At 37.0% G+C, this 19326-nt stretch overlaps 3 protein-coding genes across 8 annotated transcripts in view; 2 read left to right on the plus strand and 1 right to left on the minus strand.

The window, feature by feature from the left end:
- The window catches only part of LOC139974888 (transmembrane 9 superfamily member 2-like), a 24939-nt gene extending 12800 nt beyond the window's left edge, over nt 1-12139 (plus strand). For 2 of the 3 annotated variants that reach the window (XM_071982402.1, XM_071982404.1), the window contains 6 exons: nt 805-924; nt 1665-1882; nt 2971-3122; nt 6370-6481; nt 7899-8070; nt 9551-12139. In XM_071982402.1, the coding sequence (XP_071838503.1) occupies nt 805-924; nt 1665-1882; nt 2971-3122; nt 6370-6481; nt 7899-8070; nt 9551-9684 (908 nt within the window). In that variant the 3' untranslated portion in view covers nt 9685-12139. The remainder of the gene's footprint in view (nt 1-804; nt 925-1664; nt 1883-2970; nt 3123-6369; nt 6482-7898; nt 8071-9550) is intronic. The other variant, XM_071982403.1, reaches the window with a different exon arrangement.
- Nucleotides 12003-17168, minus strand: LOC139974890 (transmembrane protein 256 homolog). 3 transcript variants are annotated; one of them, XM_071982408.1, is made up of 5 exons: nt 17028-17168; nt 15618-15742; nt 14515-14549; nt 14046-14126; nt 12003-13231 (listed from the first exon to the last, which is right to left on the minus strand). In XM_071982408.1, exons 2-5 carry the CDS (start codon nt 15709-15711, stop codon nt 13088-13090), a joined length of 354 nt encoding a protein of 117 aa, XP_071838509.1. In that variant the 5' UTR covers nt 15712-15742; nt 17028-17168; the 3' UTR covers nt 12003-13087. The 3 variants fall into 3 exon arrangements, with proteins under 3 accessions (XP_071838509.1, XP_071838507.1, XP_071838508.1); XM_071982406.1 differs by having other exon boundaries at nt 16949-17104; XM_071982407.1 differs by lacking the exon at nt 17028-17168 and adding an exon at nt 16624-16767.
- Nucleotides 17169-18343: 1175 nt separating this feature from the next.
- The window catches only part of LOC139974892 (fibronectin type-III domain-containing protein 3A-like), a 117482-nt gene continuing 116499 nt past the window's right edge, over nt 18344-19326 (plus strand). For both annotated transcript variants that reach the window (XM_071982409.1, XM_071982413.1), the window contains exon 1: nt 18344-18471. The gene's annotated coding sequence lies outside the window, so the exon portion shown is untranslated. The remainder of the gene's footprint in view (nt 18472-19326) is intronic.

A 19326-nucleotide genomic window follows, 5' to 3' on the forward strand; every position in this document is an offset into this window, starting at 1 on the left:
GTAGTGTTTGTTTATAGTGTTTCTTTATAGTTTTGTTTGTAGTGTTTGTTTATAGTGTTGGTTTACAGTTCTTGTTTGTAGTGTTTGTTTATAGTGTTTCTTTATAGTTTTGTTTGTAGTGTTTGTTTATAGTGTTGGTTTACAGTTCTTGTTTGTAGTGTTTGTTTATAGTGTTTCTTTATAGTTTTGTTTGTAGTGTTTGTTTATAGTGTTGGTTTACAGTTCTTGTTTGTAGTGTTTGTTTATAGTGTTTCTTTATAGTTTTGTTTGTAGTGTTTGTTTATAGTGTTGGTTTACAGTTCTTGTTTGTAGTGTTTGTTTATAGTGTTTCTTTATAGTTTTGTTTGTAGTGTTTGTTTATAGTGTTGGTTTACAGTTCTTGTTTGTAGTGTTTGTTTATAGTGTTTCTTTATAGTTTTGTTTGTAGTGTTTGTTTATAGTGTTGGTTTACAGTTCTTGTTTGTAGTGTTTGTTTATAGTGTTTCTTTATAGTTTTGTTTGTAGTGTTTGTTTATAGTGTTTCTTTATAGTTTTGTTTGTAGTGTTTGTTTATAGTGTTGGTTTACAGTTCTTGTTTGTAGTGTTTGTTTATGGTGCTTGTTTGTATTGTTTCTCTATGGTGTTTGTTTATAGTTCTTGTTTGTGTTGTTTCTTTTTAGTGTTTATTTGTAGTGTTTGTTCATAGTGTTTGTATACTATATTCACATGTATCTTTCATATGCATTACTTGTGTAACCATTTTGTTTAATTATCCCAAAATACTGTTTTAATTGAGCTGCGTTCTGTCCATTATTTTACCTGCAGTGTTCGCTTGCATCGGATTCCTCTCCCCAGCTAATCGCGGTTCCTTGATGACTGCTTCTCTCTTCATCTATGTCTTCCTTGGGTTCTTAGCTGGCTACGTAGCTGCAAGGATGTACAAGAGTAAGCAAACTCATTTCATGCAGACTCTGTTCAATAAACCCCCTAACCCGTAAACCCCCTGCCTGACTGATCACAAACCAACTCAATTTGAGAACGTCATCATGTAGAAATTGTTGAAAGTCAGGCAGTGTGCATTTACTACCACTGATCAAAAGTCTGCCAGTTTTGTCAGCTTCAGTCAGGAAGACTGAACATAATGGACTAGCAGTCAATTGTGATTCATGACTAAAACTGTCTTAACAATTGTAACCAATCACAGAAAAACACATTTTTGCATGTGAGCTTATCAAGCAGACAGGTCTATAACAGAAAACAGTTGTTGTGTGTTCTCATCTGTGGTTCAATGTACAGAGGTCAGCTGTTAAACTATGATTCTTCAAGGTTATTGAAATTTAGGTCACAGCAGTCAAGTTGAGTTGGGTAATGTTCAAATTGGGCATTGGCCAGCTGGATTGCAACTTTCTGCTAGCTTTAATAAAAGAAAAGAAAGGAATATTAGCGATGATGAAGGTTGTCAGCCTTTCCATTCTACTGTCAGGGAATGGCTTAAACCATTTAATCAAAGTTTATTTATTTCCGTTGAAACCAAATTTTCAACCAAAAAACCCCACCAATTTACTGATTTTGTTTAATGTTCTCAATATTAGCTGTGTTGTCCTAATCATACTCTCACCAAACACAGCAAAAGAAATACGTAAGAAGCAAAAGTTTTACTTTGAACGCTTTGTTTCCCTTAACAGCGTTTGGAGGAGAACGTTGGAAGTCCAACGTACTGCTGACAAGTTTCCTGATCCCTGGAATAGTCTTCGGTATCTACTTTGGCCTCAACTTCATACGTTGGAGAGAGGGCAGTTCAGCTGTCATCCCCTTGTATACCCTGATTGTTCTATTGGCCCTCTGGTTCTGTATCAACACCCCTCTTATTTTCATCGGATCATACTTTGGTTTCAGGCAAAGAGTGAGTATTATCATTAATGAACTAAATGGAAAGGAATCAAATCAGTTTCAATTACCAGCCACTGAAAATATGTAATATTATCTAAAGTAAGGGGACCATATGTTTCTCCTACAAACACTGATGTAGATGTTGACCATCTCATGTGAACATCATCTCTGTCTCTGGAATCAAAGTTGGGGACTGTCCCAGAATCGAAGACATCTAGTCACATTAATCTAAAGCATGTGAGCAATTCTCAAGAAAATGACACATTTATGGTCTTAAACTTAAACATATTTGACATGGCCCTGTCTTACTGCTTTGGTGTGTAGATAATGATATATCTGAAACCTTTGGCTTAACCTATACTTGATCATATTTGACATGGCCCTGCCTTACTGCTTGGAGTGTAGATAATGATGTATCTGAAACCTTTTGCTTAGCTTACTTTGCTAAGCATAGTTTGCTTAGCTTACTTTGTATAGGAGAATCAGGACAAAGATGTCACTAAATGTTAAGATTGTATACCTGAATGTTATACCTCTCTGGTGGTTAATTTCATATAATATTTAAACTAGTAAAGTGAACTTATTTTGTTCAGGGAAAAGGACACTCAACATCTTGACTGTATATGAGAGAGATCTTTTAAATGCACAACTCCCCCAAAGAATCTAAAGAGTCTCCATTGGGAGATACCAGTGTTCCAAAGTTGTGTTAACAGGCCACCATATTGTAATATGTGATGTTATAGTGCCTACCGGGTGAAACCTTTTAGTTGCCCTCTTTTCTTCTTGTCATGTCATAGTATTTTATTATTTTACTATCATTGTTGGACAACCGTCTCTATTAGTTATCTATTACTGTTATCTATTACAGAGAATAAGTGTAATGAAAAATAAAGAAGATCATTGACATTTCAGGGATATATGTGAATGCGACTCATTGTTGATTATTTATTTAGAATTGCCCGAGTCTTCTGTACTAAGGAACGATGAAACATAAGAGTTGTCATTGTCCTTTACAGGTGGTTCTTATACCTCTGCACACAAATAAATCAACAAATAATCATTGTGCCCAGAATCATATAATCCTCTTCTTTTAACTCAAAGCCCATCGAGTTCCCAGTCCGCACCAACGAGATCCCTCGTCAGATCCCAAAGCAGAAATTGTACACCATGCCTATCGTTCGTATCGTCATGGGAGGTATGCTCCCATTTGGCTGCATTTACATTCAGCTGTTCTTTATCCTGAATAGCATTTGGTGAGCCATTTATTGTCTTCCTCACGAAATCTGTCATGCCTCCATTTTTCCTTGCCCAAAGACAAAAGGAATCTATGTGAATGCGAAGTTGACAAAGCATAGAAAAAAGTCAACTATTTGTGTACATATTTGTTTTGCTATTACTGTATCTGATTACTACTGATATGAAAAAGTGTTGGGGTCCTCAAATTTCAAGAATTGTGTCCAATAATTGATTGCTTGCGGCTTTGAATTCCTTTGGTTAATAAATCTGGGGCTCTAGTGGCATAGTAGTCTATTTTTGGTTCCTTGCTAAAAGCAAAGGAACCTATGTATTCAGGTTGGCGTGTGTGTGTGTGTATGTGGGTGTGTGTGTGTGTGACGCTTTAGCTTGTATGCACGATAACTCAACAAGGGATTGACTGATCATGATCAAACTTGGTGGGTGGGTGGCCCATAGTGAGTAGATGAACCCTATTGTTTTTGGTGCCCACAAAGGTCACCAAAGGTCAGTTATGGTCCAAAAACCCAAAATACTAAAACTGCAATAACTCCCAGTGCCAATGTGCGACAAGGTTGATATTTTGGGACAAGTTGTGAACTGGTTAGGGGAACATTTTGAAACTTAATGGTCATGTGATCTGAGGTCACCAAAGGTCAATTAATGTTAAAAAACTAGTATTTTTGCGATAACTTGAGAACGAATTGTCCGTTAGGGTTGGGAGTTGCTTCAGTGTAATCCAATTGTCGACCCACATCTGGGTGACCCTTGACCTCAATTTGACCTCTGGTGACCTTTTCATGTTTTGGGGATTTTTACAGTTTCGATGCTATTTTCAGATGTCAAAGGTACCTTCTGATCATAAATATCGATAGGTTGACCCCCGTGTGACCTTTGTGTGCGAACTTATATGGGGTCAAAGTTTTCGGTCGGAGTTAGGATGGCTGTACAGACTTGTCGTGTTGATTTTTGGAATCAGCAGATCAAACTACATTTGAAACCAAGGTCAAAAGGTCAAAGGTCACATTAGAAAAAATGTGCTTATTTTGGGAGAAAACGGGCAAAAAAGAAAATGTTTGGTTTTGATGCTAGATTTGGATATCAAAGGTACCTTCCGATCAAAAATGTCAATGGGTTGACACCCGGGTGACCTTTCTGTGTAAAGTTATACAAGGTCAAAGTTAATTTTCAGACATTTAATGCAATAACTCCCAGTGCCAAGGTGTAACAAGGTTGATATTTTTGGACAAGTTGCAAATGGTATAGAGGAATATTTTCAAACTTAACGGTCATGTGATCCGAGGTCATCAAAGGTCAATTAATGTTAAAAAACTAGTATTTTGGGTGAGAAAATGGGCAAAGAAAAAAATGTTTGAATTTTTAGAGTTTTGATGCTATATTCACGTCTCACCAATCAAAAATGTCAATAGGTGACCCCAGGTGACCTTTGTGTGTGAAGTTATATGAGGTCAAAGTAAATTTTCAGACATTTAGTGCAATAATTCCCAGTTCCAAGGTGTGACACCGTTGATATTTTGGGACAAATTGCAAATGGTATAGGGGAATATTTTCAAACTTAACGGTCATGTGATCCGAGGTCACCAAAGGTCAATTAATGATAAAAAACTAGTATTTTTGCGATAACTTGAGAACGAATTGTCCGTTAGGGTTGGGAGTTGCTTCAATTTAATCCAATTGTCGACCCGCATCTGGGTGACCCTTGACCTCAATTTGACCTCTGGTGACCTTTTCATGTTTTGGGGATTTTTACAGTTTCGATGCTATTTTCAGATGTCAAAGGTACCTTCTGATCATAAATGTCAATGGGTTGACCCCCGTGTGACCTTCGTGTGCGGAGTTATACGAGGTAAAAGTTAATTTTCAGACATTTAATGCAATAACTCTCAGTTCCAAGGTGTGACACGGTTGATATTTTGGGACAAGTTGCAAATGGTATAGGGGAATATTTTCAAACTTAACGGTCATGTGATCCGAGGTCACCAAAGGTCAATTAATGATAAAAAAAACTAGTATTTTTGTGATAACTTGAGAACGAACTGTCCGTTAAGGTTGGGAGTTGCTTCAATGTAATCCAGTTGTCGACCCGCATCTGGGTGACCCTTGACCTCAATTTGACCTCTGGTGACCTTTTCGTGTTTTGGGGATTTTTACAGTTTCGATGCTATTTTCAGATGTCAAAGGTACCTTCTGATCATAAATGTCTATAGGTTGACCCCCGTGTGACCTTCGTGTGCGAAGTTATACGAGGTCAAAGTATATAATAATAATATATATTAATTAATTTATTAATATAATAATATTAATGAGGTCACGGGTCAAACGTGAAAAACGCCCAAGTTGCAATAACTTGGCTACTATTTATTGGAATTTCGTCAAACTTGGTATGATGATATTGGTAGATAGTCTCCACACACTGATGTGTGTTGCAATTGATATAATGCATGTTTATAAGGGGGGGGGGGGGGCCTAGCATTATTTCGTTATGAAAAGTTTGTATGCACAATAACTCAACAAGGGAATGACCAATCATTACCGTACTTGGTGAGTGGGTGGCCCATAGTAAGTAGATTAACCCTGTTGATTTTGGTGCTCATATCATGAATATTAATGAGGTCATGGGGTCAAACGTGAAATACTCCAAATTGCAATTACTTGGCTATGGTAGATAGTCTTCGCACACTGATGTGTGTTGCAATTGATATCAGGGCTTAGCATTACTTTGGCAACCAAATTCTGTGTGCATGAATTGCTGTTGTTGTCATAGGGCTTTCTTAGAAATTTCCCTATGAATGGAACTAATAAACAGCAGCAAGGAACCATGAAATGTTTTCATTCTGGTTAGTTATGATAAGTTGACAAATATTGGTGACCCAATGCAAAAGCCTACTTTAACTTAAAACATCAAGTTGTTACTGTATTGTGATGTCATATCAACTAAACAATAAACTCTATCATTCCTAAAGAGCAGATTAAGAGGATTCTGGAATATTGTCTAACGTGATCCAGTTTACACTCTGTAAATGTGCTTTTAGCATGATGTATTAGTATGTTGTGGGATCCTTAGAGTTTGGACAACCAACTCTCACTTGCGGACAACCTGCAAACTGGAAGTGGCATATTTTCATTAGAGTGGCATATTTTGATATCTACATTTCAACTTTCTTCAAAGTCAATTCTACATTTATTTGTATAAGTGACCATTGACATGTTGGTTTATTGATGACGCTCTGTGTTGATTGCTTGCAGGTCCCATCAGTTTTATTATATGTTTGGATTCTTGGCGGTCGTCGCTCTTATACTCGTCATCACCTGCTCCGAGGCTACAATCCTCCTCTGTTATTTCCATCTTCGTACCGAGGTAAGTTTGGAGGCAACAAGCTCCTGAAGGTAGCTGATTTCACTCTTCCCCTGTGATCAAAACACTTAGTTAGCTCCAGTAACTAGGGCATGATCCATAACAATGTTATGAAATCATCCTTTTGGCCTCTTAGGATGAAGCAAAGAAAAATTGTCTAACCAGAATGCCAAAAACAGTGTCCAATTTTGTGCTCATGTACATGTGTGTGCTCATGTACATGTGTGTGCTCATGTACATGTGTGTGCTCATGTACATGCTAGTGTGCTCATGTACATGCTAGTGTGCTCATGTACATGCTAGTACGTGTGCTCATGTACATGCTAGTGTGCTCATGTACATGCTAGTGTGCTCATTTACATGCTAGTGTTCTCATATACATGCTAGTGTGCTCATGTACATGCTAGTGTGTGCTCATGTACATGCTAGTGTGTGCTCATGTACATGCTAATGTGTGCTCATGTACATGCTAGTGTGCTCATGTACATGCTAGTGTGCTCATGTACATGCTAGTGTGCTCATGTACATGCTAGTGTGCTCATGTACATGCTAGTGTGCTCATGTACATGCTAGTGTGCTCATGTACATGCTAGTGTGCTCATGTACATGCTAGTGTGCTCATGTACATGCTAGTGTGCTCATGTACATGCTAGTGTGCTCATGTACATGCTAGTGTGCTCATGTACATGCTAGTGTGCTCATGTACATGCTACTGTGCTCATGTGCATGCTAGTGTATCATACATGTAGGCTAGCATATCATGAATGTAGGCTAGTGTATCATACATGTAGGCTAGTGTATCATACATGGAGGCTAGTGTATCATACATGTAGGCTAGTGTATCATACATGTAGGCTAGTGTATCATACATCTAGGCTAGTGTATCATACATGTAGGCTAGTGTATCATGAATGTAAGTTAGCGTATCTTGAATGTAGGCTAGTTTATCATACCTTTACATGCTTGGCTAAAAGCATACCAGAGTATTCAAGTGTGTCATACTTTTGAAAGCTAAGTCTCTTTATGAAGTACGTCTCTGTACATGTGAATATGAAACAGCTAAAAGCTGAGGAAAATGATAAGTCATCATCTTAAAGTGAATGTAGGATACAGCTACAATAAAGATTGAGTCTCTTGGAATATGTAAAAGTTTTTGCATTGTGATAACAGAATGCAGCAAAAACAAACATAGTGCAGAACCATGATAAAAAATAGCAAATTAGTATCGTTGCTACTTGTTTCACTGGATTGCCTATTCATGTTCAATACCACATAACTATTCTCCATCAAGATACCCCACCTTTAATTGTAATAATCCACATAAATGATTAAATTTACAGGAATCTTGTTCAAGTCCATTCAGTTTCCATTAAAGTATTCTTGGCAATTCTGAAAGTATTAAACATGTTTCCTCATGCAGGACTATCAATGGTGGTGGCGCTCTTTCCTGACCAGTGGCTTCACAGCTTTCTATTTCCTGGTCTACTGCCTCCACTACTCGTGGTCTCGTTTGGAACTGACTGGACTGGCAAGCCGCGTTCTATACTTCGGATACACTTTCATCATGGTCATGATTTTCTTCCTCTTCTGTGGTAAGTAGTCAAGCAAAAACATAACCGAACCGAAATTGAAATCCCATTTCTGATACCATGTTTCAGAGTAGGATGTACACAACACTTGTATTTCATTTTACATTCACGTCCTACTTTCAACATGCATATAGCCAATGATAAGTAGCTAGAAACTCACTGAAGAAACTAAATAAAGTTTGATAGATGGGAGACACCATTAGCTATAAAGAAATTAGCTACCTCAGAAATACGATTATGTGACTAAGATGGAATGATTCAAGTTTGTTCAACAATATCAGCTGTTAAAGAGGAGAGGCGCAGCAGCTGCAAATCTCCCACCGAATGGCTGAATCAATAATAAACAATTGAGTAGTGCCTTCTGTTTGAAACTGCTGTGCATAAAAGATTGTCCTATGCAGCCTAGCTTCAGTGATGCTGCAGCCCCCTCAGCATCTGACGCAAATCTCCCACCGAATGGCTGAATCAATAATAAACAATTGAGTAGTGCCTTCTGTTTGAAACTGATCAATAATAAACAATTGAGTAGTGCCTTCTGTTTGAAACTGCTGTGCATAAAAGATTGTCCTATGCAGCCTAGCTTCAGTGATGCTGTAGCTTCCTCAGCATCTGACTCAAATCTCCCACCGAATGGCTGAATCAATAATAAACAATTGAGTAGTGCCTTCTGTTTGAAACTGATCAATAATAAACAATTAAGTAGTGCCTTCTGTTTGAAACTGCTGTGCATAAAAGATTGCTCTATGCAGCCTAGCTTCAGTGATGCTGCAGCTTCCTCAGCATCTGATGCAGATCTCCCACGGAATGGCTGAATCAATAATAAACAATTGAGTAGTGCCTTCTGTTTGAAATTGCTGTGCATAAAAGATTGTCCTATGCAGCCTAGCTTCAGTGATGCTGCAGCCCCCTCAGCATCTGACGTAAATCTCCCACCGAATGGCTGAATCAATAATAAACAATTGAGTAGTGCCTTCTGTTTGAAACTGATCAATAATAAACAATTGAGTAGTGCCTTCTGTTTGAAACTGCTGTGCATAAAAGATTGTCCTATGCAGCCTAGCTTCAGTGATGCTGCAGCCCCCTCAGCATCTGACTCAAATCTCCCACCGAATGGCTGAATCAATAATAAACAATCGAGTAGTGCCTTCTGTTTGAAACTGCTGTGCATAAAAGATTGTCCTATGCAGCCTAGCTTCAGTGATGGTGCAGCCCCCTCAGCATCTGACTTTTGGCATGATTTTTGATGCCAGAATCAATTAGTTAGCTTCATTGTGTACAAAATGGCATTTCATGACATTTCATACATATCTATGTGCATTACTAATCTGTTAGCTATTTTCTTGCTATATGATGGAGAGCGTTTGTAGATATTTTTTTAATGCATTCTGTGGCTCCGGTCCATAATTGAGTGGTGTTAACCTCTCCCTGTAATTGTCAAAGTGCAATTTTCTTGATGTTCTGCTGTAATGTCTTGCTTCTGCAGGTACCGTTGGTTTCTTCTCCTGTTTCTGGTTTGTGATGAAGATCTATTCTGTGATCAAAGTGGATTCATTTGACAACGGTTTGGGCAAAAAGATTGCCATTGTTTCTGACACAACTCGCCAGGTAGTGAGCTAAAAGAAAACTGACTTTTGAAATAAACAAAATTAACAACCTCAGATTGAGCGTCCAGCTGGTGACAACCATAACTCAATGCAGACCAGGTGTTGTGTTGTTGAAGTTTGTAAGAGGAAGAAGTAACAGAATAAAATACAAGTAAATTCATAATAATAATAAGACACCATTAGTATACTAGCAGGTCTGTATGATAGAAGGAACAAAAAGAGATGTGTTAATGTTTCAACTGGTTTCCATGGAGATATTTTCCTCAGTTCTGGGAAATATATCTCCTATGTCACAATTTACACTGAAAAGCATTCGTCCTCTCGTTCTTCTTTTTGAAGTGCCTTTTGAGAAATCATCTTTTCTTTGCTTTTTTTGACCAAAAAAACATGGATTATAAAGATTACTACAAGACGTAAAGGTAACATGTTATTTTAAGTAAAAGAATGGTAAGAGCATTATTTAGTAGGATTAAAGATCTAAAGTTACTTCTTGTTTGTCAATGTTTCAAGAGAATTTTATTAAACTGATGTTTCCTAGTGAAATGTTGCTACCTGATGTAGTTAGCAAAGTTTGATAGCATTCCAGACTCTTTCAGTGACTGGTTGGCCTCATGGCACCTGCCCGTCCACAGTTTATAATATGTTTAATTTGTTGTAAGGGTGCTCTGGACGCAATACATGCTCTCTTCTGAAGAAATGTCAAAGTCATATTGGAAACAGCGGGTGGGAGAGCTAAACTGGAGACACAGGGTGACAAAAGATGGAGGGGTAGGGGGAGGTGATGGAGGTATGTAGGTTATTGAGTTGATCTGCAGTAACTATGTACCAAAGGGCACCTTTGTTATAATTTGTGCAAGAATTAGTCGAAGATTCAGGTTTTCTGGGAGATGAGTATTGTTAGATTTCATAATTGCTATGGAAATAGCAGTACATTTTAAACAATGTTACCACTTTTGTAGCTAACTTTGAAGTTGTATGTGCAAGAAGAAAAAAGCTCAAAAGAGGAGATTGAAGTTTGTTAGATAAAGCATGAATAGTTTAGAAGATAAACTGAATTCTAACAGACCAAGTTTCATGTTATGATAAAAATATTTATTTTTAAAAATGACTTACATAACATATATGGTCTTATTATATTAAATTTAAAACACAAATTTCCAATGATACCTTTCAGTCCGGTGAACAACATTTGTTTACTAAATCTGGCTTTAAGACTGATATCATTTATACACTCCTTTCCTTTAAAATTCCTTGCCCGAAGGTTCAAGGAATCTTTGCGATGGTGATTGCGTGTGTATGTATGTGTGTATGTGACGCCCTTGGCTCGTAAACATGATAACTCAAGAATGGCATGTTGGATTGAAGTCATACTTGGTACATACTACATAGATGCGCCATAGTGCAAATGCTGCTCGTATAGTTTGTAAGAAAAGGATAAGAGACCATGTCACACCACTACTGGAATCACTGGTTCTATATATTTAACATTTTGGTTTTTGTTACTATTTGTTTTAAGGCTTTACATTTGTAAAGCGCTTTGAGCAGCTTTGCTGATTATTATAGTGAGTAGATGAACCCTATTGATTTTGGTACTCATCTCATGAATAATAATGAGGTCACGGGGTCAAACATGAAAATCTCCAAATGCTAATAACTCAGCAACCTAAAGTCAGAATTTATTCATTCTTAGTACTAATGTGTTGGTAGATAGTGGGTACATGGTAACATATGTTCAAGTTGATATTATGCATATTTATTAGGGGGCGGGGCTTAAGCTTATTTTCACTATAATAGCTTGTAAACACGGTAACTGAACAACGAGAATTTGGATTGAAGTCATGCTTGATACATATATGCTCCATAGTGAGTAGACGAACCCTATTAATTTTGGTGCTCATCTCATGAATAAGGTCACAGGGGTCAAATGTAAAAATCTTCAAATGCTAATAATGCCACAATAAAAATGTAAACATTTTCAGAATTGAAACATACTTTGTGTGAAGGTATTGGTGGATAGCTGGTACATGATAATGTATGTTAAATGTGATATTATGCACATTTATTAGGAGGCAGGGCTAATTTTGCTAAAACTAGCTTGTAAACATGGTAAGTTAACACATTAAGTAGGTAGGTCCACAGTCAGTGAAAGAACCTTGCTGATCAATTTAATCAACAATAAAGAAAGCTTGGGATTATAATTTCAATTGGCAAGGAATTAAAATAAGCCCACTGGCTTTCTGGTTTTCATTGTAAGCATCTCTCTCCTGCAATTTTTAAAAATTATATCATGTTTTAAGTAACAAACTATAATATATTCATATGGATATATAATATATTCATTTGGATTTATTTATCTTTTCAAAGTTATATTTTTGATTCTGGTTTATCTTTTTCGAAACATAAATGATATATTTTGTGTTTCTTAATTTACTTGTCTGTTATACTTCTATTAAAGTATGTTTTATTGACCATTTGCCTTACTTTCTTTATAAATGTGAGTAAACCAACAACAGAAGACTGACTTAGAAGTTATCAACAATGTGTAAAGAGCAAACCCACCTGAGGGTTAATTGTCTTGTGCCATACCAACTGAGCAATGCCGAATAGATTGATTCATTTGAATTGTCCCCTTTCCAATGGAACATATTGCAATTTCCAATTTTGAAGATATGGCAGTTTACAATGTTATTGTTATGACTGTACAAAGAAAACAAAAGTTATTGTCATAAGTTTGTTTAGATCCCTGAGGATCTTTCCTTTGTTCTACCTTACTTAATATCGTCTTGCTGGCCCTACACGAAATCATAGTTTAATACGAGGTGATGCCTCTCTTTTCTTTCAGTAATAATACACAAGTTTAGAACCTGGATGAATCATACAAAGAAGAAACGAGAAAACAAGAACACAAATCATATTTTTATGATGAATAAATCAAAACAAATGGAGATTTTATAGTATTGAACTATATCTTACATTAGTTTGTGTAGATCAATCAATCAAAAAATAAAATCCCTTTGCTCCCTCCCCCCCCCCCTACCCAAGAAAAAAAATATGCTTTAATAGAAAAAAGACTTATGAAATGACAGCTCTAAGTGTTATTTATATTTCTAAATTTTGAATTTAGTTTTTTGAAACAGTTGAAGTTTTCTAAGAGCAACTGGTCAAAAGCATTGCGATAACATTTTCGGCACATATTAACTGACTTTGTTCTTCAAGTTCTAATAATTCCTTACAAAGATCTTCCAGGGTTTCACCTTTAATAACCATTAATCAAAAAGGAAATACTGTCTTTAACCTGCCATTATTAAGACTAATATTCAAGTAACCTCACATGACATATGTATGCAAAATAATTACCCAAGTAACTATGTCTATGAAAGAGTTTGTGAGCTGAATACCACCTAATAATATTAAAGTTAAAATGCCATGGCCAGCCAGCCTGCCATCATCAACATGCCACCGTAGGGTGCCACTTTAGTAATCCAGGTGTTTCCAGTCATAGCTCCAATGTAGCAAGTCCCACAGAACAAAATCATTCCTGCACAGAGCAGACTGCCAACCTATGAATAGGGGGAAAAAACTGGTTTACTGATGATGTGGAACAAGGAAACAATTGTTAGAATGAAACAAACAGTACTGTCATAACAGTCCCATCAAACAGTACTGTCATAACAGTCCCATCAAACAGTACTGTCATAACAGTCCCATCAATCAGTACTGTCATAACTGTCCCATCAAACAGTACTGTCATAACAGTCCCATCAAACAGTACTGTCATAACAGTCCCAACAAACAGTACTGTCATAACAGTCCCATCAACCAGTACTGTCATAACAGTCCCATCAAACAGTACTGTCATAACAGTCCCATCAAACAGTACTGTCATAACAGTCCCATCAAACAGTACTGTCATAACAGTCCCATCAAACAGTACTGTCATAACAGTCCCATCAAACAGTACTGTCATAACAGTCCCATCAAACAACGGAACAGACTAAATCTAATACAACCTCTATAGAGTGTTTTTACCGTTGAAGAGCAACTGAAATCAAGTCGTTGTTTAAGACTTAATGATTGAGGAAAAATGGAAAAAGATATAACTTTTGAACATTTTATAATATAGGCTTCCTTTTCTCAAAATGTACTATAGGAACCACACTTTTTAAGTATGTAATGAGTTTTGTTTGAAACAGATCAATTCTAATATAAAATATCAATATTAAAGTTGCACATTTAAAGTTGAGACAATTGGCACATTCCCTTTGCAAAACCCTTCAATCATTGAAAGAGTGCTAACTCAAAACTCTCAAGGGATAGCAACAAATGCAAGGACCTTGAAGCTAAAAGTTTGAATATGAGAATGATTGTACTGACCAAAGTTGGGTGCCTGGTGAGTGGGACAGCCAAGAGTCCGGCAGTGCTGAACATATGGAGAGATTTAGCATTTTCAAATACCTGTCAGATACAAAAGATAATAAGTGATTTTACTTTATGAATATGTGGGTAACTAGAAGACACTTGGCATGCAAATTATCCCTCATGTGTTCTTGTACAACTCTAAACACACAATGTATCCGACCCTTGGTCAGCTCCCCTCCCCCTTCCCAAGTTCTTCCCCCCCCCCTGCCCTTGGTCTTCTTCCATCCATGGTTCCTCTCCTTGGTTCCTCTCTTTCTAGATGGTCCCTTTCCAGGTTGATTTTGTCCTTGGTTCTCCACCTCCTTGGATCTCTCTCCTCAGCTGTCCCTCTGGTTCCGTACCCCTCCCGGCCCTTTGAATGTATCTCATGGTTCCTCGAGGATCACTATTGGAATGATACCCAATTCTTATAAAAGGTACTTACACCTATTTCTCTATCGTTTGCATTTTTCTTCATTCCTGCAAAGGGGCAAAAAAAATCCTGTGTGTTAAATAACCATTTAAATTATCACGATGCAACCAATTATCCACTTTTTGTGTTGGTCAACTATTTTAACAAACTGATCAAATATTATGAAAAGCAGAATCACACTAGGATAGCATCCTAAATTTTACACGGTCAATTGGACCTAATTCAGTAAAGAGTACATGAATTTGATTCTAAGAATTAATTCTTTCAATCAAATTCATGTGAGGAAATCCTTTATCCAGTCACGTTGTCATAAGATATTAGTATTTAGGCCTATCACATGATAAAGAGCAACTTGTAAACTTTCAAAACTGTCCACTTTTTACTACATTATTTGACAGATTTTTATAACTAATGATACCATTTCCATTCTTTGACATTAAATGCTGACTTTAGGCAGAATATAAATCTTGATATGAAAAACAAAATTGAGTCCTGCTAATGTTTTTCTGTATAGCAATCGAGGTTTACAAGATTTTTTTTTTCTCTAAATATACTTCCAACTCTGGAATGCTCCTTTAATACTTCAGAGATGGAGTTGGCTCTCCTCTGTGCAAGACTTAACAAAATGAATAATACAAGAGAGCACCCTTGGATGACAGTCAACACTATTTGCCATGGAGAAGGTTGAAATGTAATTGTTTAGATGTCATTTGAAACCACAAAAATCTTCTATTTTCTAATGAATGATTGTGTGAGCACTGCATCTTAGCAACTGAGATAATGGTCTGTTTATTAGACTTATTACTCCAGTCACTTTTGTCGACAACCCTCCTATTTAAATGGTTATTTCTCAAAAAATAATGTTACAGAAATCCAGCCTGGGCTGATTGACCTGTGCTTTTAACAGTCTACAACATATCAAATTTACTTTTGAACCTAAAGTCATCCTTTGAAAGGGAATATTTTCTGCACAAGTGATTGATGTGATTTTTCTGAGCTTTAACTCTTGCGTTTCTTTATTCTAAATCATCACTCCGCCCAGAGGAGACGGGATCGGGTGGGGGGGGGGGGTGGGAGGACTCTTGACTCCACTGGGTATGCAATTGCTTACTTACCATGATGCCAGACTGTCCCAAGGATCAATGCTATACAACCAGAAACACCAGCTATACGCACAAAAATGTTTCCAGCCTGAACGAGAGCTGCCATGAGTTTTCTGAATTAACCTTTACATGAAAAGCTGCATTGGAAAATGATGAGAACACAGGTTTCACTTTACTTCCATTACTATTGGTGGTTTGTCATTATTTGATGCATTCTCTGGACATGTGCCTGAGTCTGGGCTGCAAGACATTTTATGCGTCTAAATCTCAAAAATATGAGAACCTGTAGGGAACTGACATCCTGTGGTTTTCTTCGACATTTACATCATTTCTTTATTGACCATTGTAACTCTGATGTAGTAAGAAAATAAACTGCACTGAACTTCTTTTATTTGCTACAAAAACTAAATATTGACAAAAGCCTTGTTCAACCTTATACATAAATATATACCCATGTTAGTATGAATATACTGTAATATCAACAGACTTACGTTGATTCCATTCCACAGATTCTTAGTACTAAAGAAATTATCATTCCTTCTTATGATCAAACTGATTTACAGAGAGGCCTACAGTACAACACTTCAATCTCAACCTCACATGATCAATTTCCACCATGTCCCCTCCCCTAAGAGAAAAAGAGGTAACAACATAAAAAAATTAAGATAATGTTAATGCTATACAAATAAGGCCTCTATTTCCCTTTCAACCCATTTTTTCTAGCATTCCATTGCGGCCAGAAGTGCATGGATTAGTACTAATCATTTCCTATCCTTGAGCCTTAAATTTCTGTAAATATTTGTATAGTGTGTAGGAGGGGGGGGGCCAATAGTATCATAAACATTCTTTGAAAGAAATTTTTAACCAGCTGCAATGGCAATATGATGACATGGTTTATTTTCAGTTCACACACCTGTGTACAATATTGCTAAGTTAGGCCTTATTAAGACCTACAATACACTAACAGTACTTCACAAATTCAAAACTATAGAAAGAATAAAAAAAACACATCTCTTACATTGAAATTAAAAATGAATACTGAGACCGACAGCCATAGCATTTTACCCAACCTCCACCATTCAGCCACCCTTCTAGCTACCTTTTCGTAGACTAACGCCCAAATAACGAGATGATACTACAAGTATGCCTAAGACCTATGACTACATTACGTTCGGTCACGGTTTCGCACATCTAGGCCTATCGGCACTACTTGTAGACAGTTAGCAAATATTAGCTTTGACCATATTTTCACCATACGCCAGAAGACTCAGAGAGTCCGAAATGACTTAACACGATCAACTTGCTCCACTCAACATGTCTTTTCATGAAATTAAATGACATACCAATCACAACGTACTGCACTTTTAGGCCAACTTTTTGAAAGTCAAAAACAATAACAGACTTGAAGTGGGTTGTACGTACATATTATATTTCCACTTCGAATGATATCGGAATTGTTTACATCTTGTTGATGTGAGGACTATAAATCACAACAACCACGATCACACTTCCTATTCGGCGGCGAAGTGACAAAATAATTGAGACCTTCGGATTGGTTGTAGACCGTGGACTATTTATGTGCTTTGATTTGCATCTTGATTTTCTTGTTACTAGTATTATACTTTGCATTAACCGTAGAGTATGGTTGATCTGGGATCGTAGTTCAGAAGGAGAAAATCGAGGGAGAGAAACGGACATTTTGGTAACCTCGAAGTGAAGGTTTACATGGTGATGACGTAACTTTTCCGACCAATCATGAGCGACTATTTACACTTAATTGCAGACCTGTTTGGGGAAAAAATCGCTGTCGGCCGGGGGGGGGGGGGCTTTAAACCATCTACTGCAATAAGTCCGATCACTTGTACCTGGGCTATTGATGACGTCATATGTCAGAGGTCAAACCTCAAAGGTAAAAACACCGAAAAATTGGTTTTTAGCCGCCATTTTCTCCTTGTCAACATGTAGGAAAAGCTATTAAACCACACGATGTGTTCAAAATGATGAGACGAATGTTAGAATAGCACAAAGTTAGGTGTTTAGGATCGGGGTCAAAAGGTCAATTAAGGTCAAATTGTTCAAATTATGCGAAAAAAATGTGTCACGAACTCCTCCTGGCCCGTAATTTCGATCTAGTTCAAACTAGCTGTGCGAATAAATGGCATACCTTTTAGCAAAATTTGGATGCCAGGAGTAAATTCATGGCGGAGATGAGATATGCAACTCCATGGATTGCCCTCTCGTGTCATCTTGAACTTTACAACATTTCATGTGACGACAAATCTCTCGATCAGCATGAAATTCGTCAGATGCCAAGTTACATTCTTGTTCGTCAGATAGGGATATTAACTTAACACCGGATTTACTTTTCATGGTTAATCCCTTGCTTCTTAAAATGTCTGCTAATTAAAACTGTTTGTGGGTTTCATCCACCAGCTTCAAGACTTCCACGAACAACATCAGCCATATGTTTTGATCTATTGTTCATTGTGTTTTTGTTTGTTATGGAAGATCTTTAGTGGGCGTTTCTTTTTTGACACCGGAAGTTAGGTTATATATAACTAGCGCTTGAAAGGTCTGTTTCGGGGACCGAGGAGGCCTGTTACCGATATTGTGTAATAAATCTAAGACAATCACTTTTGCATGTTACATTTCCGCCCCCCCCCCCCACCCAATGAAACATAAACTTGTATTTTCATGGATCCGTATATATTCTGCAATAAATTTAACTTTTACGCAGATTGTCAATTAACCAAAAACGCATGCGCAATACGACTCCTACTGGATTTTTTCATTCAGTCAGCTTAACAGGAGATTGTAAATGTTACGCAAGGAATACACCAAGAAACCCATATTCGGAATTAAAAAGGTATTGTTATTAACTTCTATCTGTAAAGTAACCATGTTATCTTGTTTGCCTTGTAATTTATAGGGGCTGTTAATTCTATGTTATTTGTATGTTCCATTCTTCTATGAATTGTTCAGGGACAGCTGATCAAAGGTGAGCCACGTATTGACTATTGGCTCACTCTCGTAACTGCATGCCAGTTGCCCGTATTTTCAAACGTAAATGTGTTTTATCATACATATGTTACACGAATGTTGCAATTTCACTCAAAATTCGACTCAAGATTGTACGTCACTGGTAGCAATATGTCATATACATACGATTCACGTTATTCCATTGCAGTGAATCAACCTCACTGATAACGTAGTTGTAGTTTTTTCGTTGTATATTGTGGCAGGCCCTCCGTCCATCTCAGCTTAGTTACTGCCATTTCAGCAGATTTTTGTTGAGCCTAGGCCTCGCTGTCTGTATAGGTTTATGTACTTACTAAGCGTTGCCGACGATGCAGTGGAAATTTATGTGCATACTACTACTAGGTGTAATGGTAGAATACATTCATTATAGATGGTAAATAATAGTTTACCAGGGAAGTATTCAATTTTATGTAGTTGTTGTCAAATTGAACAGAATTCTGTCAAAATCAGACAAGCTGTTAGGAATTTTGCCAAAGTGATTCGTCTTAAGTGAGGGGGTGTTACTAAACATATGGCTGAATAAATATGAAACAGATGAACATATGGTTGATTCTTTTAATCTGAAAATTATTTTGGGAGTTGGGGTGTAGTATTGTATCACATTTTCCTCATCATTTGAAATCATAATTCTTAAAGTTGACATCTCTGAACTATATATAGAATAATTTAGATGTACATAGGG

Source organism: Apostichopus japonicus, chromosome 10, assembly GCF_037975245.1.
Source record: "Apostichopus japonicus isolate 1M-3 chromosome 10, ASM3797524v1, whole genome shotgun sequence".
Lineage (NCBI taxonomy): Eukaryota > Metazoa > Echinodermata > Holothuroidea > Aspidochirotida > Stichopodidae > Apostichopus > Apostichopus japonicus.